This window comes from Moschus berezovskii, chromosome 4 (assembly GCF_049115385.1).
Source record: "Moschus berezovskii isolate FMDL1 chromosome 4, NW_MosBer_1.0, whole genome shotgun sequence".
NCBI lineage: Eukaryota > Metazoa > Chordata > Mammalia > Artiodactyla > Moschidae > Moschus > Moschus berezovskii.
This window is the reverse complement of record NC_142463.1, coordinates 64,148,067-64,174,013: the sequence shown is the minus strand read 5'-3', so window position 1 is coordinate 64,174,013 and position 25,947 is coordinate 64,148,067. Positions and strand designations below refer to the sequence as shown.

The window sequence follows — 25,947 nt, the reverse complement described above, 5'->3', positions numbered from 1 at the left end:
ATACACAGAAAACTGTACAAAAAAGATCTTCACAACCAAGATAATCACGATGGTGTGATCACTCACCTAGAGCCAGACATGCTGGAATGTGAAGTCAAGTGGGCCTTAGGAAGCATCACTACGAACAAAGCTAGTGGAGGTGATGGAATTCCAGTTGAGCTGTTTCAAATCCTGAAAGATGATGCTGTGAAAGTGCTGCACTCAACATGCTGGCAAATTTGGAAAACTCAGCAGTGGCCACAGGACTGGAAAAGGTCAGTCTTCATTCCAATCCCCAAAAAAGGCAATGCCAAAGAATGCTCAAACTACCGCACAATTGCACTCATCTCACACGTTAGTAAAGTCATGCTCAAAATTCTCCAAGCCAGGCTTCAGCAATGTGTGAATCATGAACTTCCAGCTGTTCAAGCTGGTTTTAGAAAAGGCAGAGGAACCAGAGATTAAATTGCCAACACCCACTGGATCATGGAAAAAGCAAGAGAGTTCCAGAAAAACATCTATTTCTGCTTTATTGACTATTCCAAAGCCTTTGACTGTGTGGATCACAACAAACTGTGGAAAATTCTAAAAGAGATGGGAATACCAGACCACCTGACCTGCCTCTTGAGAAACCTATATGCAGGTCAGGAAGCAACAGCTAGAACTGGACATGGAACAACAGACTGGTTCCAAATAGAAAAAGGAGTACGTCAAGGTTGTATATTGTCACCTTGCTTATTGAACTTATATGCAGAGTACATCATGAGGAACGCTGGGCTGGAAGAAGCACAAGCTGGAATCAAGATTGCCGGGAGAAATATCAATAACTTCAGATATGCAGATGACACCACCCTTATGGCAGAAAGTGAAGAGGAACTAAAAAGTCTCTTGATGAAAGTGAAAGGGGAGAGTGAAAAAGTTGGCTTGAAGCTCAACATTCAGGAAACAAAGATCATGGCATCTGGTCCCATCACTTCATGGCAAATAGATGGGGAAACATGGAAACAGTGTCAGACTATTTTTTGGGCCTCCAAAATCACTGCAGATGCTGACTGCAGCCATGAAATTAAAAGACGCTTACTCCTTGGAAGGAAAGTTATGACCAACCTAGACTGCATATTAAAAAGCGGAGACATTACTTTGCCAACCAAGGTCCGTCTAGTCAAGGCTGTATGGTTTTTCCCGTGGTCATGTATGGATGTGAGAGTTGGACTGTGAAGAAGGCTGATTGCCGAAGAATTGATGGTTTTGAACTGTGGTGCTGGAGAAGACTCTTGAGAGTCCTTTGGACTGCAAGGAGATCCAACCAGTCCATTCCTAAGGAGATCAGTCCTGGGTGTTCATTGGAAGGACTGATGCTAAAGCTGAAATGCAAATACTTTGGCCACCTCATGGGAAGAGTTGACTCATTGACAAAGACTCTGATGCTGGGAGGGATTGGGGGCAGGAGGAGAAGGGGACGAAAGATGATGAGATGGTTGGATGGCATCACCGACTCGATGGACATGAGTTTGCATGAACTCCGGGAGTTGGTGATTGACAGGGAGGCCTTGCTGTGATTCATGGGGTCACAGAGTCAGACACGACTGAACTGAACTGAGTTCATAGTATTTAAACAATACTAACCAAAGATCATATACCCAATGGTGTAATCATTTAGCTGATAATATTAGCTGAAGTGAAACAACATTAAAACTAATCTTAATAAAGAATGCATTTAAGTCACGATAAGTGTATCAACTGAGCTATGCCAACAACAGAGATAATATCAAATATTATACAAAAAAAGATTTACTGTTGTAACTGTAAATGGCTAAATGGCTGAAAAAGCTTAAAAAATGACATTCAGGTCCCAGGGTCAGTGGCTCTGGTAAATAAAATAGAAATCAGTTTGTAATGGGTATCATGGGCCTTGTTTCACATATTTGAGCTACCTAGTAAAATCTAAGGGAATGTATAACAAAATAAACCATCTTAATCTAGGGTTAGGAAAACTTCCAGATGAGGAGAATTGTGCTGTGAACTGAAGGATGAAGAGTGGGTTACTTAAGCAAATATGGGGAACAGTCATTCCAGAGAGGAGTCATGACCTGGGAGAAAGCCTTGTATATTAATCTGAAGATCTAAAAGAAGGCCAGTGTGACTGTGACACAGGGAATTGAGTGGGAAGTAAGTACAAGATGAGGATGGAAAGGGAGGCACTCTATAAGCCCCATTCCCAAGGATATGTATTTTTAGTCTAAGAATAAAGGGATATCATTGAAGGGATAGGGCTAGTTTTATAATTGTCTTATTGTTTCATAAAGCTCACCCAAACCAAATAGGAATGAACCAAGAAAGCCTTTCTGTTATAACAGTCCAGATAAGATACAGTAGAAATTTTTTTGATTAGCAGAGAAAAAAAGTAGGTGTAAAATATTCCAAATGAGATAAAATCAACAGGAGAAAGATATAAAGTATGTGAAATATCTGAAGTATGGTTTCTAAGGTTGTGGCTTGAAGAATCAATAGTTTATCTCCCATTGAAACTGAAAAAATATCAGCAGCAATTTATGTTTGAGAAGAAGATTAAATTTAGCTATGTTGAATCTGAGATATCTTTGAGAAATGTGAAGATGGCAGTTGATTGTGGCGCTCAAAACAGAAAGAAGTGAAAAGTGAAGTGTTAGTCGCTCAGTTGTGTCCAACTCTTTGTGAGTCCATGGACTGCAGCCCACCAGGCTCCTTTGTCCATGCAATTCTCCAGGCAAGAATACTGTTGTGGGTTGCCTTTCCCTTCTGCAAGGGATCTTCCCAACCCTGGGAGTGAATCCAGGTCTCCTGCATTGCAGGCAGACTCTTTATCATCTGACCCACCAGATTAATATCCTGAAATTTAAAATATTGGGGTTATCGGTCTAGGGAGAATATATAGGAAAGAGAAAAAGATATTAGGATGAACTTTGAAGATATTTCACATATAATAAATGTTGATAGAAGGGAATGAAACTGCAGAAAAGATTGAAAGAGGAGAGGCAGGAGGAAAATCAGATATATAAGTTAGAGGTTCAGCACTAACCATAACTCATCTTAAAATCATCATGACAATCTTAAATTCCTTTAGAAGTATGTAAGCAAAAATAATATATCTGTATTAAAGTAGAAGTGAAATTTATATGCCAAAATAAAAGAGAAAATGAAATCAAAAGTCTTAATGTAAGCAGAGTGGGATAAAGAATGGAAGACTAAAAAAAGAAAGAACAAGAGTAACAAATAGAAAACAGTGATAAATATAGTAGGTATTACAGCTGTATCAATGATCACTGAAATGTCAATGTTCTAAGAAACAGAGAGAGTAGAAAGAAAAATGAGACCTAACTATATGTTGTCTTCAAGGAACCTACTTTAAATATAAAGACACAGATATATTAAAAGTAAAGGGATGGACAAAATGGACTAAGATATGCTAAGACTAACCAAAGGACAGAGTTTCCCTGGTGGCTCAAATGGTAAAGCATCTGCCTACAATGCGGGAGACCCGGATTCAATCCCTGGGTCGGGAAGATCTCCTGGAGGAGGAAATGGCAACCCACTCCAGGATTCTTGCCTGGAAAATCCCATGGACAGAGGAATCTGTTAGGCTACAGTCCATGGGGTCACAAAGAGTCAGACACGACTGAGCAACTTCACACACACAACCAAAGGACAACTGAAGTAGTTATATTAATTTCAAGCAAAATACACTTCATATCAAGGATAATTATGAGGGATAAAGAGGGATATTATATAGTGATAGGGTATCAATTCTCCAAGAAGATATAATTGTGCTTAATGTGTATGAATCTAACAGGAGAGCATCAGATTATGTGAAGCAAAACCTGATAGAACTCCAAGGATAAATAGACAAATTTATTATTTCAGTTGGAAACTTTAGCACTCATCTAGTTATCAGTTATTGAGAGATCCAGCAAGCAGGTAATCAGTAAGATTATAGTTGAACTGAACATCACCATTAGAAAACTGAATCTAATTGACATTTATGAAAGTGAAAGTAAAAGTGCAGTCACTCGGTCGTGTCCGACTCTGTGCAACTCCATGGACTGTAGCCTACCAGGCTTCTCCATCCATGGGATTTTCCAAAATGGGTTTCCATTTTCTTCTCCAGGGGATCTTCCCGACCCAGGGATCAAACACAGGTCTCCTGCATTGCAGGCAGATACTTTACCCTCTGAGTCACCAGGGAAGCCCATTTATAGATGACTTAATCCAATAACAGCAGAATATACATTCTTTTTAAGCTAACATGGAATATTCAAGATAGACTGTGTTCTGGGTCATAAAACACACCTTAACAAATTTCAAAGAGATGTCATACAAAATATGCTCTCTGTTCATAATGGAATTAAACTAGATGTCAGTAAGAGAAACATAACTGAAAAATATTTAGAGATTCAACTACACACTTCTAAATAACACTGGTTCAAAGAAGTCTCAAGAGAAAATTTGACAATATTTTCAACTAAATGAAAATATAACTTATCAAACTTTGTAGAATGCAGTGAAATCAGTGCTTAGAGTGCAAATTTATAGTATTAAATGCATATATTAGAGGAGAAGAAAGATCTAAAACCAGTAATCCAAGCTTCCACTTTCAGAAACTAGGAAAAGAATAGAAAATTAAATACAAAGTAAGCAGAAGAAAGTAAATGATAAAAAAATCAGAACAGATGGCCAGTGCAGTGGACGTGGGTTTGATCCCTGGTCCAAGAAGATTCCACTTGGCCTGGGGGCAACTAAGCCCATGGGCCACAGCTCCTGAGCACATGTGCTGCAACTCCTGAAGCCCATGTATGCTGGAGCCTGTGCCCTGCAACAAGAGAGGCAACCCTAAAGAGAAGCTTGTGCACCACAAATAGAAAGGAGCACCTGCTTGCCACGTCTAGAGAGAGCCTGGACACAGTGACAAAGACACCAAACAGCCAAAAAATAAATAAGTTAAAAAAAATTAGATCAGAAATCAATTAAATAAAAAACAGAAAAATAGAGAAAATCAATGAAACAAAAAATATATTCTTTGAAAAGACCAATAAAATTTGTGAAACCCTAGGCCAGATTATCAAGAAAAAAAAGAGAAGACTTTAATTACTAATAGTAAAAATGAAAAAAGGGCCTTCACTACAGATCCCAAAAGTCATTAAAAAGACAACATAGGAATACCATGAATAACTCTTTACTCACACATTTGATAACCTAGTTGTAATGGACAAATTCCTTGAGAGACATAATCTACCAAAATTTAAGACAAGGAAACTCTGATAATCTGAATAGGCCTATTTTGATTAAGGAAACTGAATCAATACAACTGAATCAGTTTGCCATGTACCTGAAAGTAACACAACATTGTAAATCAATTATATTCCAATGTAAAATAAAAATTTTTTAAACTTAATAATTAGTAACCTTCCAAAACAGAAAGCACTGGGCCTGGATGGTCTTACTAGTGAATTCTTTCAGAGATTTAAGGTATCATAAAATGATGGTTTTTCCTGTGGTCATGTATGGATGTGAGAGTTGGACTGTGAAGAAAGCTGATCGCCAAAGAATTGATGCTTTTGAACTGTGGTGCTGGAGAAGACGCTTGAGAGTCCCTTGGACTGCAAGGAGATCCAACCAGTCCATTCTAAAGGAGATCAATCCTGGGTGTATTGGAAGGACTGATGCTAAAACTGAAACTGCAATACTTTGGCCACCTCATGCAACGAGTTGACTCACTGGAAAAGACTCTGATGCTGGGAAAGGTTAGGGGTGGGAGGAGAAGGGGATGACGGAGAATGAGATGGCTGGATGGCATCACCGACTCTGTGGACATGAGTTTGAGTGATCTCCGGGGGTTGGTGATGGACAGGGAGGCCTGGCGTGCTGTGATTCATGGGGTCGTGGAGAGTCGGACACGACTGAGCGACTGAACTGAACTGAAAATGATACCATTTTCTACAACAATCTTGTTTTCAGATACAAGAAAAGTATGATCCATGAATGAAAATTTTGATAGCTTGGACTTCATTAAAATCTAAAAACTTCTATTCTTGGACATGTTTAGAGAATGAAGACATGTCACATAGCAGGGAAAAAATATTTGCAAGACAGATATCTTGCAAAGATACAGAAAGAACTCTTAAAATTCAGCAATAAGAAAACAAACAGTTCAATTAAAAAATACAGAAAAGGTTTGAACAGACATACAGATGGCAAGAAGCAAATTAAGATCTGCACAGCAGCATGTGTCATTAGAGAATTGCAAATTAAAACAATGACATGCCATTACACATCTGTAAGAATGGCTAAAATCCAAAACACTGACAATACCAGATGCTAAAAAAGACGTGGAACGAAAGGAATTCTCATTCATTGTTGGTGGAAAGCAACTTTGGAATATAATTTGGCAGTTTCCTACAAAGCTAAACATACTCTTACCACATGATCCAGCAATCATACTTCTTGGTGTTTACTAAAATAAGTATAAACCTATGTCTGCTAAAAATCTGCACATAAATGTTCATAGCAGCTTTATTCATGGTTGCTAAAAATTGGAAGCAACCAGTAATGTCCTTCAAAAGGTAAATGGTTAAAAAAACTGGTACACACATACAGTGGAATATTATTCAGCAATAAAGAGGAATGAGGTATTAGTCCACAGAAAGATATAGAGTAACTTTTCAATACATGCTAAATGAAAAAGAACAATCTTTAAAGTATAAATACCATATGATTCCAACTACATGACATTCTGGAAAAGACAAAACTTTAGAGACAGTAAAGAAGAATGATGGTTGCCAGGCATTGGGGGAAGGGGCCAAGAGAAGAATCAGTGGAGAAAAGGGGAATTTTAGGGCAGTGAAACTATTTTGTATAATACTGTGAAAGTGGATACCTGATATTATGCATTTCTCAAAACTGTACAACACAGAGTGAATCCTAGTGTAAACTATGGACTTAACATGAGGAAAGACATTCAGGCACGAAACAGCCTGATATTTTCAGGAAAACTTTATAATCAGTTGCATTCACTACAGTATCATGTGAAAGGTAGAAAACCTATGGCCAACCTAGACATTATTTTAAAAAGCAGAGACATTACTTTGCCAACAAAGCTCCATACAGTCAAAGCTATGGTTTTTCCAGTAGTCATATATGGATTTGAGAGTTGGACCATAAAGAAAGCTGAGCATTGAGTAATTGATGCTTTTGAACTGTAGCATTGGAGAAGACTCTTGAGAGACCATTGGACTGCGAGGAAATCAAACCAGTTAATCCTAAAGAAAATCAGTCCTGAATATTCATTGGAAGGACTGATACTGAAGCTGAAACTCCAATACTTTGGTCACTTGATGGAAAGAACTTATTGGAAAAGATCCTGATTCTGGGAAATATTTAAGGCCGGAGAAGGGGACAACAGAAGATGAGATGGTTGTATGGCATCACTGACTCAGTGGACATGAGTTTGAGCAAGCTCCAGGAGTTGGTGATGGACAGGGAAGCCTGGTGTGCTGCAGTCCGTGGGGTTGCAAAGAGTCAGACACAACTGAGTGACTAAACTGAGGATGTATTGTTATTTGGTTAAAAGTTTGTTTAGATTCTTACCTCATACTATACATCAAAACAATCGTTTAAATAGATAAGTATTTTAAAACTATGATTAACAAAAGAGTAGAAGAAATTTTTTAATGGAAATGTTTTAAACTTAAATATTATGGAAAACATCATCAAAGACTTAGATTTAAGTACATGAAAATTTTAAATTTCTTCCAGCCTAATTTTTTTTTTAATGGTACAAGATTTAAGGAGAGGACTTCTCTGGTGGCACACTGGATAAGAGTTTACCAGCCAATGCAGGGAACATGGATTCAATCCATGGTTCAGGAAGATTCTACATGCTGCAGAGCAATTAAGCCCATGAACCACAACTACTGAAACTCATGTGCCTAGAGCCTGTGCTCCATAACAAGAGAGGTCACCACAATGAGAAGCCAGTGTACCACAATGAAGAGTAGCCCTCACTTGCTGCAACTAGAGAAAGCCCACATGTAGCAGCAAAGGCCCAGTGCAACCAAAAATAAATAAATACAGTTATAAAAAAAACAAATTTTAGGAGATACACTAAATGTTAAAAGGGTTAAATGGTGGTTTGGGATAATTTTTACTTTTATGTATTTTCAAGTGTTCTATAGTGAACATATTTGGGGGGGAAGTTATCTTTAACATTATATTTTTAAAATAAAATGACAAGTCACAAACTGAGCAGATGTTAGCAGTAAAACAGGACAGAAAAGAGTTAACGTCCACAACATATAAAGAACTCTACAAAATTTTTTAAATTACTGCTAAAATACATGGGCAAAGAGCATGATCAGGCAACATGTAGAATATTACAAAAATCTGATAAACAAATGACAGAATATTCAACCTCACTGGTAGTCAAACATATAAAATTTTAAGATACTAGGTGGTCTGTCAAAATAATGAAGAACTTAAAAAATAACTTATTGATAAGATAATATTCTCTGCTGGTATGAATTTAATGAAATAGATTCTAATTTTATACATTGTGGAACGTTAATTTTTGCAAACTTGCTGAAAGTTGACTTGACGTTACGAGCAAATAGTGCTATCATGTTTCTCTCAGTGTGTTTCTACTAAGATAAAACAACATTCTGAGGAGAATCCATAAATTTTGAAATACTGTGCATAACATGTAATAAACCATAATTTTAAAGTATCAGTGACTTCTTAAAACCTTTAATGGCTGTGCTGTTGAGTAAGAAAATTTGTGATACCTACATACCAACCTTTTAATTCTAATTCAAATATTTATCTCAACTATTTGGCAATATTTTCTGATGTAACAGACTTAACATTCACTTACAGTCTAACTTGTATATAATAAAGCCTATAAAGCAAACTTTCATTGTAAAGAAAAATTAAAAACAATATAACTGCTAGCATTAAGAAAATTATTAAATCGTAGTACTGCAGAATGTTAAGTGGAATATAATATTATATAACTACTGAACAATTTTGTTGTGAAATATTTATAATATGATAAAATATTTAAATTTATAATAGATGCTTAATATTAAACAGATACAGTTATTTATAAATATGCTCCCACAAAAGAACTAGAAGGAAATATGCAAGTATACTACAGTGTCATCTCTGTATGACAGAATTACAGATGATTTACTTAATCTGTTTTATTTTTGTAGTCTCCATACCTTTTGAATATTTTAAATGAACATTAATATAACAACTTAGAAAAACATTTTAAGATAACCAACCATGTCACAACTTTTTCCCTATTAATACATTTTTTAAAAGTGAAATGTGTACAAAATTGTGATGGAATATAAGCTCATAGATTTTTAACTATCTTATAATTACTGAATGAGGTATTCCCCAGGTCAGTAGGTGCCCAGTATGCTACTGGAGCTCAGTGGAGAAATAACTATAGAAGGAATAAAGGGATGGAGCAAAAGCAAAACCAGTACCCAGTTGTGGATGTGACCAGTGATAGAAGCAAGGTCCGGTGCTGTAAAGAGCAGTATTGCATAGGAACCTGGAATGTTAGGTCCATGAATCAAGGCAAATTGGAAGTGGTCAAACAGGAGATGGCAAGAGTGAACGTTGACATTCTAGGAATCAGTGAATTAAAATGGACCGGAATGGGTGAATTTAACTCAGACGACCATTATATCTACTACTGTGGGCAGGAATCCCTTAGAAGAAATGGAGTAGCCATCATGGTCAACAAAAGAGTCCGAAATGCAGTACTTGGATGCAATCTTAAAAATGACAGGATGATTTCTGTTCGTTTCCAAGGCAAACCATTCAATATTACAGTAATCCAGGCCTATGCCCCAACGAGTAATGCTGAAGAAGCCGAAGTTAATCGGTTCTATGAAGACCTACAAGACCTTTTAGAACTAACACCCAAAAAAGATGTCCCTTTCATTATAGGGGACTGGAATGCAAAAGTAGGAAGTCAAGAAACACCTGGAGTAACTGGCAAATTTGGCCTTGGAGCACGGAATGAAGCAGGGCAAAGGCTAATAGAGTTTTGTCAAGAGAATGCACTGGTCATAGCAAACACCCTCTTCCAACAACACAAGAGAAGACTCTACACATGGACATCACCAGATGGTCAACACCGAAATCAGATTGATTATATTCTTTGCAACCAAAGATGGAGAAGCTGTATACAGTTAGCGAAAACAAGACCAGGAGCTGACTGTGGCTCAGATCATGAACTCCTTATTGCGAAGTTCAGACTTAAATTGAAGAAAGTAGGGAAAACCACTAGACCATTCAGATATGACCTCAATCAAATCCCTTATGATTATACAGTGGAAGTGAGAAATAGATTTAAGGGACTAGATCTGATTGATAGAGTGCCTGATGAACTCTGGACGGAGGTTCGTGACATTGTACAGGAGACAGGGACCAAGACCATCCCCATGGAAAAGAAATGCAAAAGAGCGAAATGGCTGTCTGAGGAGGCCTTACAAATAGCTGTGAAAAGAAGAGAGGTGAAAAGCAAAGGAGAAAAGGAAAGATATAAGCATCTGAATGCAGAGTTCCAAAGAATAGCAAGGAGAGATAAGAAAGCCTTCCTCAGTGATCAATGCAAAGAAATAGAGGAAAACAACAGAATAGGAAAAACAAGAGAGCTCTTCAAGAAAATTAGAGATTCCAAGGGAACATTTCATGCAAAGATGGGCTCGATAAAGGACAGAAATGGGATGGACCTAACAGAAGCAGAAGATATTAAAAAGAGGTGGCAGGAATACACAGAAGAACTGTACAAAAAAGATCTTCACGACCAAGATAGTCATGATAACGTGATCACTGACCTAGAGCCAGACATCTTGGAATGTGAAGTCAAGTGGGCCTTAGAAAGCATCACTATGAACAAAGCTAGTGGAGGTGATGGAATTCCAATTGAGCTATTTCAAGTCTTGAAAGATGATGCTGTGAAAGTGCTGCACTCAATATGCCAGCAGATTTGGAAAACTCAGCAGTGGCCACAGGACTGGAAGAGGTCAGTCTTCATTCCAATCCCAAAGAAAGGCAATGCCAAAGAATGCTCAAACTACCGCACAATTGCACTCATCTCACACGCTAGTAAAGTCATGCTCAAAATTCTCCAAGCCAGGCTTCAGCAGTATATAAACCGTGAACTCCCAGATGTTCAAGCAGGTTTTAGAAAAGGCAGAGGCACCAGAGATCAAATTGCCAACATCCGCTGGATCATGGAGAAAGCAAGAGAGTTTCAGAAAAACATCTATTTCTGCTTTATTGACTATGCCAAAGCCTTTGACTGTGTTGATCACAATAAACTGTGGAACATTCTGAAAGAGATGGGAATCCCAGACCACCTGACCTGCCTCTTGAGAAACCTGTATGCAGGTCAAGAAGCAACTGTTAGAACTGGACATGGAACAACAGACTGGTTCCAAATAGGAAAAGGTGTACGTCAAGGTTGTATATTGTCACCTTGCTTATTTAACTTATATGCAGAGTACATCATGAGGAACGCTGGGCTGGAAGAAGCACAAGCTGGAATCAAGATTGCCGGGAGAAATATCAATAACCTCAGATATGCAGATGACACTACCCTTATGGCAGAAAGTGAAGAGGAACTCAAAAGCCTCTTGATGAAAGTGAAAGAGGAGAGTGAAAAGGTTGGCTTGAAGCTCAACATTCAGAAAACAAAGATCATGGCATCTGGTCCCATCACTTCATGGGAAATAGATGGAAAAACAGTGGAAACAGTGTCAGACTTTATTTTTTTGGGCTCCAAAATCACTGCAGATGCTGATTGCAGCCATGAAATTAAAAGACGCTTGCTCCTTGGAAGGAAAGTTATGACCAACCTTGATAGTATATTAAAAAGCAGAGACATTACTTTGCCAACCAAGGTCCGTCTAGTCAAGGCAATGGTTTTTCCCGTGGTCATGTATGGATGTGAGAGTTGGACTGTGAAGAAGGCTGACCGCCGAAGAATCGATGCTTTTGAACTGTGGTGTTGGAGAAGACTCTTGAGAGTCCCTTATACTGCAAGGAGATCCAACCAGTCCATTCTGGAGGAGATCAATCCTGGATGTTCATTGGAGGGACTGATGCTAAAGCTGAAACTGCAATACTTTGGCCACCTCATGAGACGAGTTGACTCACTGGAAAAGACTCTGATGCTGGGAAAGGTTGGGGGCGGGAGGAGAAGGGGACGACGGAGAATGAGATGGCTGGATGGCATCACCGACTCTGTGGACATGAGTTTGAGTGAACTCCGGGAGTTGGTGATGGACAGGGAGGCCTGGCGTGCTGTGATTCATGGGGTCGCGGAGAGTCGGACACGACTGAGCGACTGAACTGAACTGAACTGATAATTTTCTGAATCTAAAAATCACCTTCTCTGTACTATCTTTCAGAAAGACCAAACACCGCAAACACCTTCTTTGGGTGGCTGGAAACATAACATTAAATTGCAGTTGCTAAATAAGTGTTCTGGAAAAGGAAATTGCACCCCTCTCCTCTATTCTTCCCTGGGTAATCCCATGGACAGAGGAACCTGGCGGGCTACAGTCCATGAGGTTGCAAAGAGTCAGACACGACTGAGCAACTAATCCTTACTAAAAAAGTGTTAATCTATCTAAAGTAATTTTAGATACTTAAATGGGTTCACACACTAATTGTTTAGTGTTTATTTACTTATATTTATATTATTAAGTATTACAGGGGAAAAGATCTCCATAAATGTCCCACATACATTTTATTGCACCCTAGATCAATCCTGGATGTTCATTGGAGGGACTGATGCTAAAGCTGAAACTGCAATACTTTGGCCACCTCATGCGACGAGTTGACTCACTGGAAAAGACTCTGATGCTGGGAAAGGTTGGGGGCGGGAGGAGAAGGGGACAACGGAGAATGAGATGGCTGGATGGCGTCACCGATTCTGTGGACATGAGTTTGAGTGTACTCCGGGAGTTGGTGATGGACAGGGAGGCCTGGCGTGCTGTGATTCATGGGGTCGCAGAGAGTCGGACATGACTGAGCGACTGAACTGAACTGAACTGAGTGATTATCCCATTTAAACATTGTTACAGTTTTTTATATGAAATAGAATAATTGTTCAACTGGACTCACTATTATGATAAAATATATCATCTAGCAAACTCAAGCTTATTTTTATTTCATTGGAGACCATATATTTGCTTCTTTAAAAATGCTACTTTGTTTACCATATATTTTTCAGGAATATTAAGTAGATCTATGATTGTCATGGAAGGTTCCCAGGTGGTGCAGTTGGTAAAGAATCCGCCTGCTCAATACAACAGACACAAGAGACATGGGTTCGTTCCTGGGTCAGGAAGACCCCCTGGAGGAGGAAATGGCAACCCACTCAGTATTCCTGTCTGGAAAATCCCATGGGCAGAGGAGCCTGATGGGCTACAGATCATGGGTCACAAAGAGTTGACGCCACTAATCGTGCACACGTGCATGTGATTGTTATACTTATTAAATAATTCTGAAAGCCCTCAGTTCAGTTTAGTCACTCAGTCGTGTCCGACTCTTTGCAACCCCATGAATCACAGCACACCAGGCCTCCCTGTCCATCACCAACTCCTGGAGTTCACTCAAACTCATGTCCACAGAGTCGGTGATGCCATCCAGCCATCTCATTCTCTGTCGTCTCCATTTCCTCCCGCCCCCAATCCTTCCCAGCATCAGAGTCTTTTCCAGTGAGTCACCTTGTCACATGAGGTGGCCGAAGTATTGGAGTTTCAGCTTTAGCATCAGTCCTTCCAATGAACACCCAGGATTGATCTCCTTTAGAATGGACTGGTTGGATCTCCTTGCAGTACAAGGGACTCTCAAGAGTCTTCACCACAGTTCAAAAGCATCAATTCTTCGGCGATCAGCTTTCTTCACAGTCCAACTCTCATATCCATACATGACCACGGGAAAAACCATTGCCTTGACTAGACAGACCTTGGTTGGCAAAGTAATGTCTCTGCTTTTTTAATATGCTATCTAGGTTGATCATACCTTTCCTTCCAAGGAGTAAGCGTCTTTTAATTTCATGGCTGCAATCAGCATCTGCAGAGATTTTGGAGCCCCAAAAAATAAAGTCTGACACTGTTTCCACTGTTTCCCTATCTATTTCCCATGAAGTGATGGGACCAGATGCCATGATCTTTGTTTTCTGAATGTTGAGCTTCAAGCCAACCTTTTCACTCTCCTCTTTCACTTTCATCAAGAGGCTTTTGAGTTCCTCTTCACTTTCTGCCATAAGGGTGGTGTCATCTGCATATCTGAGGTTATTGACATTTCTCCCGGCAGTCTTGATTCTAGCTTGTGCTTCTTCCAGCTCAGCGTTCCTCATGATGTACTCTGCATATAAGTTAAATAAGCAGGGTGACAATATACAACCTTGGTGTACTCCTTTTCCTATTTGGAACCAGTCTGTTGTTCCATGTCCAGTTCTAACTGTTGCTTCCTGACCTGCATACAGGTTTCTCAAGAGGCAGGTCAGGTGGTCTGGTATTCCCATCTCTTTCAGAATTTTCCACAGTTTATTGTGATCCACACAGTCAAAGGCTTTGGCATAGTCAATGAAGCAGAAATAGATGTTTTTCTGGAACTCTCTTGCCTTTTCCATGATCCAGCAGTTTGGCAATTTGATCAGTGGTGCCTCTGCCTTTTCTAAAACCTGCTTGAACATCTGGAAATTCACGATTCACATATTGCTGAAGCCTGGCTTGGAGAATTTTGAGCATGACTTTACTAGCGTGTGAGATGAATGCAACTCTACCGTAGTTTGAGGATTCTTTGGCATGCCTTTTTTGGGGATTGGAATGAAGACTGACCTTTTCCAGTCCTCTGGCCACTGCTGAGTATTCCAAATTTGCTGGCATATTGAATGCAGCACTTTCACAGCATCATCTTTCAGGATTTGAAATAGCTCAATTGGAATTCCATCACCTCCACTAGCTTTGTTCGTAGTGATGCTCTCTAAGGCCCACTTGACTTCACATTCCAAGATGTCTGGCTCTAGGTGAGTGATCACGCCATCATGATTATCTTCATTGTGAAGATCTTTTTTGTACAGTTCTGTGTATTCTTGCCATCTCTTCTTAATATCTTCTGCTTCTATTAGGTCCATACTATTTCTGTCCTTTATCGAGCCCATCTTTGCATGAAATGTTCCCTTGATATCTCTAATTTTCTTGAAAAGATCTCTTGTTTTTCCTATTCTGTTGTTTTCCTCTATTTCTTTGCATTGATTGCTGAGGAAGGCTTTCTTACCTCTCCTTGCTATTCTTTGGAACTCTGCATTCAGATGCTTATATCTTTCCTTTTCTCCTTTGCTTTTCACTTCTCTTCTTTTCACAGCTATTTGTAAGGCGTCCTCAGACAGCCATTTTACTTTTTTGCATTTCTTTTCCATGGGGATGGTCTTGGTCCCTGTCTCCTGTACAATGTCATGAACCTCCGTCCAGAGTTCATCAGGCACAATATCAGATCTAGTCCCTTAAATCTGTTTCTTACTTCCACTGTATAATCATACGGGATTTGATTTAGGTCATATCTGAATGATCTAGTGGTTTTCCCTACTTTCTTCAATTTCAGTCTGAATTTGGCAATAAGGAGTTCATGATCTGAGCCACAGTCAGCTCCTGGTCTTGTTTTTGCTAACTGTAAAGAGCTTCTCCATCTTTGGCTGCAAAGAATATAATCAATCTGATTTCGGTGTTGACCATCTGGTGATGTCCATGTGTAGAGTCTTCTCTTGTGTTGTTGGAAGATGCTGTTTGCTATGACCAGTGCGTTCTCTTGGCAAAACTCTATTAGCCTTTGCCCTACTTCATTTCGTGCTCCAAGGCCAAATTTGCTGTTACTCCAGGTGTTTCTTGACTTCCTACTTTTTCATTCCAGTCCCCTATAATGAAAAGGACATCTTTTTTGGGTGTTAGTTCTAAAAGGTCTTGTAGGTCTTCATAGAACTGTTCAACTTCGACTTCTTCGGCATTACTGGTTGGGGCATAGGCTTGGATTACTGTAATATTGACTGGTTTGCCTTGGAAACGAACAGAAATCATTCTGTCGTTTTTAAGACTGCATCCAAGTACTGCATTTCGGACTCTTTTGTTGACTATGATGGCTACTCCATTTCTTCTAAGGGATTCCTGCCCACAGTAGTAGATATAATGGTCATCTGAGTTAAATTCACCCATTCCAGTCCATTTTAGTTCACTGATTCCTACAATGTCTACGTTCACTCTTGTCATCTCCTGTTTGACCACTTCCAGTTTGCCTTGATTCCTGGACCTAATGTTCCAGGTTCCTATGCAGTATTGCTCTTTACAGCATCAGACCTTGCTTCTATCACCAGTCACATCCACAACTGGGTATTTGTTTTGCTTTGGCTCCATCCCTTCATTCTTTCTGGAGTTATTTCTCCACTGATCTCCAGTAGCATACTGGGCACCTACCGACCTGGGGAATTCCTCATTCAGTATCCTATCATTTTGCCCTTTGTTACTGTTCATGGGGTTCTCAAGGCAAGTATACTGAAGTGGTTTGCCATTCCCTTCTCCAGTGGACCACATTCTGTCAGACCTCTCCACCATGACCCGGCCATCTTGGGTGGCCCCACATGGCATGACTTAGTTTCATTGAGTTAGACAGGGCTGTGGTCCATGTGATCAGATCAACTAGTTTTCTGTGATTGTGATTTCAGTGTGTCTGCCCTCTGATGCCCCCTCGCAATACCTACCGTCTTATTTGGGTTTCTCTTACCTTGGTCGTGGAATATCTCTTCACAGCTGCTTCAGCAAAGCGCAGCCGCTGCCCCTTATCTTGGACGTGGGGTAGCTCCTCTCCGCCATGCTTCGTGGTTGGTTGCGCCCACGTCTGTCACTCTGCGCCGTGGGAGCCGGCAATGTTTATTGCATGAATGAGTGATTTAGGGAATGACAAAATGAAAGGCACCATCCTTTCTTTCCTTTTCTTTTGAATCCAAACAAAGCTTAATATTATTAACAAAAAAAGATGAATCAACTAAAGATTTAATTTTGTTTACAGAGTAAAGTAATACATTAATAAATGTATTATGTGTTGTTACATATGATACAATTATATGCACATATTAATTGAAATATAGAGTGAACTTTATTTCTCACATCTTAAATTTTGTTTTAATATAGGGACCACGAGGACCGCAAGGTGATGCTGGACCTCCTGGAGAAATGGGTGCTGAGGTAATTTTTCTGGGGATTGTTTCTTGTTGGTTCATCATTACTCAACATATTTGTAAGACTTTTCAAAGGTAAAGCTGATACCTTAGATATATATTTTGTAGAATAATTTTATAGTATTTTATTTAATATTCAGAAAATAAAATCTAAAGTTCTATGAAAAGCAGGGATAACTATTCAGTTCAATTCAGCCGTGGATATACTATTCTATGAGCCTAATTTTATACATGTAACTTTCTCTTAACAGGTCTTTTAAATAACAGAACAAAAAGTAAATATTACTTTCTCTTTACTGATTTAAAGTTAATGTTGATAGCCCTTCACTCTGTTATAGAAGAATGTTGAAAAGTGACTCATCGAAGACATATTTTAGAGTAATAAGCTCTCAGTTGCTGCTGCTGCTGCTGCTAAGTCGCTTCAGTCGTGTCTGACTCTGTGCGACCCCATAGACGGCAGCCTACCAGGCTCCCCCGTCCCTGGGATTTTCCAGGCAAGAACAGAGGAGTGGGTTGCCATTTCCTTCTCCAATGCATGAAAGTGAAAAGTGAAACTGAAGTCGTTCAGTCGTTTCCAACTCTTAGCGACCCCATGGACTGCAGCCCACCAGGCTCCTCCGTCCATGGGATTTTCCAGGCAAGAGTACTGGAGTGGGTTGCCATTGCCTTCTCCGAAGCTCTCAGCTAGATAGCTCTAACTGAGGCCTCTCCCTTTGGCTTTCATTATTGATTTCCTGTTGTCTTCTATATATGCACCTAGATAGCCTACAAACTTCTCAAATTCAAAATATCTAAACCAAACCCATCACTTTCGCACTGTTATTCTTTTTATTCTCATCTCACTGAAAGATGCCCCTTATGTCCAGTAACCTCAAACTGAGAGCTTTCCCAGAGTCCTCTTCCTCCTTCATCCTGTCCAACCTGCTGTGCTTTCCCTTTAATAAGCTCCCATCAGTGTCTCAACTCTTGTTTTCTTTCTGTTCCTACTGCCAATGCTCCTTATTCTATGTCTCCACCAGCCGCTTTTATTCCTTAGCTATTTGTTGTCAGTGTGTCTTTGTCGTATCTTCCTTGTCCTTGAAATTTTTTATCAGCTCTCAGTCTTTAATAAAATGCCAATTACTTAACATGAGAAACAGTATTCTGCGTTGTTTAACCTCTGCAGACCTGTTCAACCACATTCCAATAAAACTTTTCTCCTCCTCTAATCCCATGATTATGCAATGCCTTTTTGCTATGCACATTTTTTTGGACTCCAAAATCACTGCAGATGGTGACTGCAACCATGAAATTAAAAGACGCTTACTCCTTGGAAGGAAAGTTATGACCAACCTAGATAGCATATTAAAAAGCAGAGACATTACTTTGCCAACAAAGGTCCGTCTTGTCAAGGCTATGGTTTTTCCAGTGGTCATGTATGGATGTGAGAGTTGGACTGTGAAGAAAGCTGAGCGCCGAAGAATTGATGCTTTTGAACTGTGGTGTTAGAGAAGACTCATGAGAGTCCCTTGGACTGCAAGGAGGTCCAACCAGTCCATCCTAAAGGAGATCAGTCCTGGGTGTTCATTGGAAGGACTGAAGCTAAAGCTGAAACTCCAATATTTTTTAGCCACCTCATGCAAAAAGTTGACTCATTGGAAAAGACCCTGATGCTGGGAGGGATTAGGGGCAGGAGGAGAAGGGGACGACAGAGGATGAGATGACTGGATGGCATCACTGACTCAATGGTCATGAGTTTGAGTAGACTCCGGGAGTTGGTGATGGACAGGGAGGCCTGGTGTGCTACCATTCATGGGGTCGCAACAAGTTGGACACGACTGAGCGACTGAACTGAACTGAACTAATGTGTTCACTGATAATCCCAGTGTGGCTGAGATATCAATCCCTGACTCCATCAGCAGTTTATAATCTATTCCAGAAGATAATCGTGTTAGATAATCATGATGGAGATATTCACAGGACTTTATAAGAGTACAGTAGTGAGTACATAGCCATAACTGGATAAGAGGAAAAAGACTTGTCTATGTTTAGATAATGTTAGGTCCATGAATCAAGGCAAATTGGAAGTGGTCAAACAGGAGATGGCAAGAGTGAACATAGACATTCTAGGAATCAGTGAATTAAAATGGACTGGTATGGGTGAATTTAACTCGGATGACCATTATATCTACCACTGTGGGCAGGAATCCCTTAGAAGAAATGGAGTAGCCATCATGGTCAACAAAAGAGTCCAAAATGCAGTACTTGGATGCAATCTTAAAAATGACAGGATGATTTCTGTTCGTTTCCAAGGCAAACCATTCAATATTACAGTAATCCAGGCCTATGCCCCAACCAGTAACGCTGAAGAAGCCGAAGTTAATTGGTTCTATGAAGACCTACAAGACCTTTTAGAACTAACACCCAAAAAAGATGTCCTTTTCATTATAGGGGACTGGAATGCAAAAGTAGGAAGTCAAGAAACACCTGGAGTAACAGGCAAATTTGGCCTTGGAGCACGGAATGAAGTAGGGCAAAAGCTAATAGAGTTTTGTCAAGAGAACGCACTGGTCATAGCAAACACCCTCTTCCAACAACACAAGAGAAGACTCTACACATGGACATCACCAGATGGTCAACACCGAAATCAGATTGATTATATTCTTTGCAACCAAAGATGGAGAAGCTGTATACAGTTAGCGAAAACAAGACCAGGAGCTGACTGTGGCTCAGACCATGAACTCCTTATTGAGAAATTCAGACTTAAATTGAAGAAAGTAGGGAAAACCACTAGACCATTCAGATATGACCTCAATCAAATCCCTTATGATTATACAGTGGAAGTGAGAAATAGATTTAAGGGACTAGATCTGATTGATAGAGTGCCTGATGAACTCTGGACGGAGGTTCGTGACATTGTACAGGAGACAGGGACCAAGACCATCCCCATGGAAAAGAAATGCAAAAGAGCGAAATGGCTGTCTGAGGAGGCCTTACAAATAGCTGTGAAAAGAAGAGAGGCGAAAAGCAAAGGAGAAAAGGAAAGATATAAGCATCTGAATGCAGAGTTCCAAAGAATAGCAAGGAGAGATAAGAAAGACTTCCTTAGTGATCAATGCAAAGAAATAGAGAAAAACAACAGAATAGGAAAAACAAGAGACCTCTTCAAGAAAATTAGAGATTCCAAGGGAACATTTCATGCAAAGATGGGCTCGATAAAGGACAGAAATGGGATGGACCTAACAGAAGCAGAAGATATTAAGAAGAGGTGGCAGGAATACACAGAAGAACTGTACAAAAAAGATCTTCACGACCAAGATAGTCACGATAACGTGATCACTGACCTAGAGCCAGGCATCTTGGAATGTGAAGTCAAGTGGGCCTTAGAAAACATCACTACTAACAAAGCTAGTGGAGGTGATGGAATTCCAGTTGAGCTATTTCAAGTATTGAAAGATGATGCTGTGAAAGTGCTGCACTCAATATGCCAGCAGATTTGGAAAACTCAGCAGTGGCCACAGGACTGGAAGAGGTCAGTCTTCATTCCAATCCCAAAGAAAGGCAATGCCAAAGAATGCTCAAACTACCGCACAGTTGCACTCATCTCACACGCTAGTAAAGTCATGCTCAAGATTCTCCAAGCCAGGCTTTAGCAGTATGTAAACCGTGAACTCCCAGATGTTCAAGCAGGTTTTAGAAAAGGCAGAGGCACCAGAGATCAAATTGCCAACATCCACTGGATCATGGAGAAAGCAAGAGAGTTCCAGAAAAACATCTATTTCTGCTTCATTGACTATGCCAAAGCCTTTGACTGTGTGGATCACAATAAACTGTGGAACATTCTGAAAGAGATGGGAATACCAGACCACCTGACCTGCCTCTTGAGAAACCTGTATGCAGGTCAGGAAGCAACAGTTAGAACTGTACATGGAACAACAGACTGGTTCCAAATAGGAAAAGGTGTACGTCAAGGTTGTATATTGTCACCTTGCTTATTTAACTTATATGCAGAGTACATCATGAGGAACGCTGGGCTGGAAGAAGCACAAGCTGGAATCAAGATTGCTGGGAGAAATATCAATAACCTCAGATATGCAGATGACACTACCCTTATGGCAGAAAGTGAAGAGGAACTCAAAAGCCTCTTGATGAAAGTGAAAGAGGAGAGTGAAAAGGTTGGCTTGAAGCTCAACATTCAGAAAACAAAGATCATGGCATCTGGTCCCATCACTTCATGGGAAATAGATGGAAAAACAGTGGAAACAGTGTCAGACTTTATTTTTTGGGGCTCCAAAATCACTGCAGATGCTGATTCCAGCCATGAAGTTAAAAGAAGCTTGCTCCTTGGAAGGAAAGTTATGACCAACCTTGATAGTATATTAAAAAGCAGAGACATTACTTTGCCAACCAAGGTCTGTCTAGTCAAGGCAATGGATTTTCCCGTGGTCATGTATGGATGTGAGAGCTGGACTGTAAAGAAGGCTGATCGCCGAAGAATCGATGCTTTTGAACAGTGGTATTGGAGAAGACTCTTGAGAGTCCCTTATACTGCAAGGAGATCCAACCAGTCCATTCTAAAGGAGATCAATCCTGGATGTTCTTTGGAGGGACTGATGCTAAAGCTGAAACTGCAATACTTTGTCCACCTCATGCGAGGAGTTGACTCACTGGAAAAGACTCTGATGCTGGGAAGGGTTGGGGGCGGGAGGAGAAGGGGACGACGGAGAATGAGATGGCTGGATGGCATCACCGACTCTGTGGACATGAGTTTGAGTGTACTCCGGGAGTTGGTGATGGACAGGGAGGCCTGGCGTGCTGTGATTCATGGGGTCGCGGAGAGTCGGACACGACTGAGCGACTGAAATGAACTGAACTGAACTGAATGAGTTTTAAGGATTGAGTATGAGTTTGTTTTTGTTTAGTTACTAAGTCATGTCTGACTCTTTTGCAACCCCATTGACTGTAGCCTGCCAGGCTCCTCTGTCCCTGAGAATTCCCAGGCAAGAACACTGAAGTGGGTTACCATTTCCTTCTCTAGGGGATCTTCCCGACCCAGGATTTGAACCCCCAACTCCTGTTTTGGCAGGCGGGTTCTTTACTACTGAGCCACCAGAGAATCCCAAGTATATGAAAAGAGAGAATAAGGGTACACAGCATAGTATGAGGAGGAACATGCAAACATGAGGCAGTAGAGATTCTTAAAGTCAAAATAAGGAGTAAGGATACATGAAATTACAGAGAAATGATTGGATCAAATTAAAAAAAAAATCTTACATACTCTTGAAGAAGCTTGAACATTTATCTTTTTTTTTCCTAAATATTTATTTGGCTGTGCCAGGTCTTCATTGCAGCATGTGGGATCTTTAGTTCTGGCACGCAGGCTCTTAGTTGCAGCATGAGGGATCGAGTTTTCTGACCAGAGACTGAACCTAAGCACCGTGCACTGAGAGTGCAGAGTCCTAGCCACTGGATCACCAGGGAAGTCCCTAAACTTTTTTACCTTATGGGCTATAGTAAGCCACTGTAAGGGTGCTAGGCAGTGATAAAGTCTTGTGTATCTTTGGAAGATCATTTTAGCAGCCTCAAGGAGGATGTATTTAAGAAGTCAAGAATGCAGACATGTATACCTTCTAAAAGACTGTTGCATTGAACTAGGTAAGAAATGAAAGAGGTCTGAACTATGTGAGAAGGAGTTGGATTTGAGAAATGTTTGTTGTATAAATTCTGGAGAAACTGCATATTTGTGGGATATGAAAATCAAAGGGAAAAGAGAAGTCAAAAATTATTTCCAGATTTCTAGATGCAACAGAGAAGGCAATGGCAAGTCACTCCAGTACTCTTGCCTAGAAAATCCCATGGACGGAGGAGCCTGATAGGCTGCAGTCCATGGGGCCGTGAAGAGTCGGACGCGACTGAGCGACTTCACTTTCACACATTGGAGAAGGAAATGGCAACCCACTCCACTGTTCTTGCCTGGAGAATCCCAGGGACAGGGGAGCCTGGTGGGCTGCCCTCTATGGGGTCGCACAGAGTCGGACACGACTGAAGTGACTTAGCAGCAGATGCAACAGAATGGATGGCAATATCCTTTCCTGAGACAAGTAAGAATGTTCATCATAATCTGCTACTTTGCTCAAGGTAAATGGTTAACAAGTAGCAGACGTTGGTTTTGAATCCAAACCTGATCCAAAAGCCAGTGCTGATAACCTATACTATGCTACATCCTCTGAACCTAAAAAAGCAGAGAAAAGTCATAGCTCATAACTTGAAGTTATTGTTGTTGTTTTTAACAGAGTAGGAGACTATTCTGTTGTGATACAAAGTAGGGGTTGAGTAGATCCATTCAGGAAAATATGCCAGAATAGTGATTGAGGGAACTTTCCTGGCAGTCCAGTTGTTAAGACTTCATACTTCCAATGCAAGGGGTATGGATTTGATCCCTGGTCAGAAACAAAGATCGCACATGCCATGGTCTGGCCAAAAAAAAAGAATAGTGTTTGAGGAAAATGGTTAAATACATGTAAAAGCAAGTATACCTTACTAAAAGTCAAGCTGAAGTGGGAGACTTTGAATTTGCATTAGGTTAATAATGATGTTGTTAAAATAGGTAGCAATTTCAGAGAAGTTTCTATGTGCCTAGCAGTATCTATGTACTTTATCATATTAATAAATTCTCACAATACTCAGTGAGGTAATACAGTTATTCTCATTCTACAAATGAGGAAATTGAGACATGAAATGGTTAAGCAACTTGTTCAAGAGCAGTAACTGGTAGTAGTGGCAGAGCCCACATTCACATTTAGGGAACCCAGTCTCTTATACCTCTCAATATGTAATGATGCCACTTTGCACAGCAGTATAATTTTTCCATTGATACTCAGATAGGAATGGAAATAGAGAAGGCAATTCAAAGTGCTAATCCAAGATTGGCATAAGAAAGGAGGTACCACTGAGGTCAGAAGATCAACCATTGGATTTAGCCTAAGAATAAAAAAGTCGAGTCACTGACAGATTGGGTGAAACTGGGGACTAGATGAGGTCTAAGAGATTAAGAGCAATTTTGATATGGAAGAAATCCAAAGAGAGTTGGAATTCTTTCTTGAGAAAGAATTTTGACCGTGGGGTAGAATATTAAATCCTATAATTCTGAAGCAGAGCAGAAGCTCAGGCAGTCTCACTTCTTGGTCCTTCCTCTTAAGTTCTGTAATACACTCTCTTATAACAGTAAAGTCACAAAGGTAACCAATGGAAAATTTTAAATAATATAATTATTCCAAAAATTGGTGAAATTATGGTAAAAGGGAGGGAGTTTTAAGGGAACTAAACTTTTAGCAAGGTAATACATCAAGAAGTAGAGGAATATTTCTTGATTATTAGGAAAACTAAAAGCAAAACTTGTTTTGTAAAGTAGCTGCCTCTGAGGAGTGGGTCTGGGGCTTTTCATTATAAGTTTATCTGTACTATTGTGCGCTATAGGTTTTATTTTCAAAAAAGCGAAGTGAATGTGGATTGTGGAAGCTGAGTCAAGATAGAAAACAACTTCTCATCTAAAATACTGTAACAGCATAAGAGACATTTTAATCTCTAATAATTATAAGGAAGTTTATCACCCATGGATCAAAACTATTGAGGGAATCCCTAGAAGACAAAAAGGAAACAGGAAACTTCTGATCAAACTGCATTAGTATCATAGGTTAATGCTTTAAACTACCCCTGTATCTGAAAATATAGGGATATAGAATGCATATGTGTGTGTTCATAATTGTGTGTATAAGCACACATACACACACATAGGCTGAGAGAAAAGAGAAGAAAAAGAGTGAGAAAGAAGAGAAAGCAGAGGCATGCACAGTATGCTCAAAAACAAGATAAATATCTCCAAGAGACAAAAATACAACAGAGATTACCGGAGCACCATGCTTATAAATAGCTAGAGATTGCAAGTTATATGTTTTCAAGATGAAAGCTTCAATCCAAAGCTTCCCAATGGACCCACCTATGAAAGGAGAATGGGAAAACAATGTCATACATATGTATATATGTAATTCATATCTTCTTTGTGTAATATGTTTTATAAAACCAATAAAGAAAGTGAAATTTTTTTCAGGAAGTGTATTCCAAGAGGGATGAAAATAAATGGGGGGAAGAATACAAAGTGAAAAACATAGAGACTAGTAAGGATATGAATAGAAAATTAAAAAGGAAATGGGAAGTAGTTTTCGCAACCAAAGACTAAAGGGTGAGAGGAAGGATTAGAGGAAACTGGTCTAAGAAGTCCTGATTTCTGGTAATACTGTTTTAGCATTTGAACCCTTCAAAGTCCCAGAAATTATCTGGTCTTATGCCATGAAGTTTGTAAAAGGACAACAGGAATCCTTTCCTGGATATAGACATTCCATCCTTGGGCTGAAGATTACTACCATCTTCTTATGAGGTTGTTATTGACTTTATATTGGTGAAGGAATGTGTACAAACAATGTGCCAAATCATTCTCTTCTAGGGACCTCCAGGTACTGAAGGGGAATCTGGTCTGCAAGGCGAACCAGGCACAAAGGTAACATCCCTTAATAGTCAAGGAGAGGGGCTCAGACCTTTCACCACTGACCTCTATGTTTACCATATTTTGGTGAACACCCACCACCTTGGAAGCAGGTAAAGAATAGTAGATAAAAATAGAAAGTGTTCTCAAATGCGTC

The 25,947-nt window shown here is 39.9% G+C and overlaps 1 protein-coding gene across 1 annotated transcript in view; it reads left to right on the top strand.

Annotated features, from left to right (window-relative positions):
* Positions 1 to 25,947, top strand: part of COL24A1 (collagen type XXIV alpha 1 chain) — a 440,433-nt gene that overhangs the window by 285,265 nt on the left and 129,221 nt on the right. Inside the window, exons 33-34 of the mRNA XM_055403313.2 lie at positions 17,226 to 17,279; positions 25,752 to 25,805. Of these exons, the coding sequence (XP_055259288.2) occupies positions 17,226 to 17,279; positions 25,752 to 25,805 (108 nt within the window). The remainder of the gene's footprint in view (positions 1 to 17,225; positions 17,280 to 25,751; positions 25,806 to 25,947) is intronic.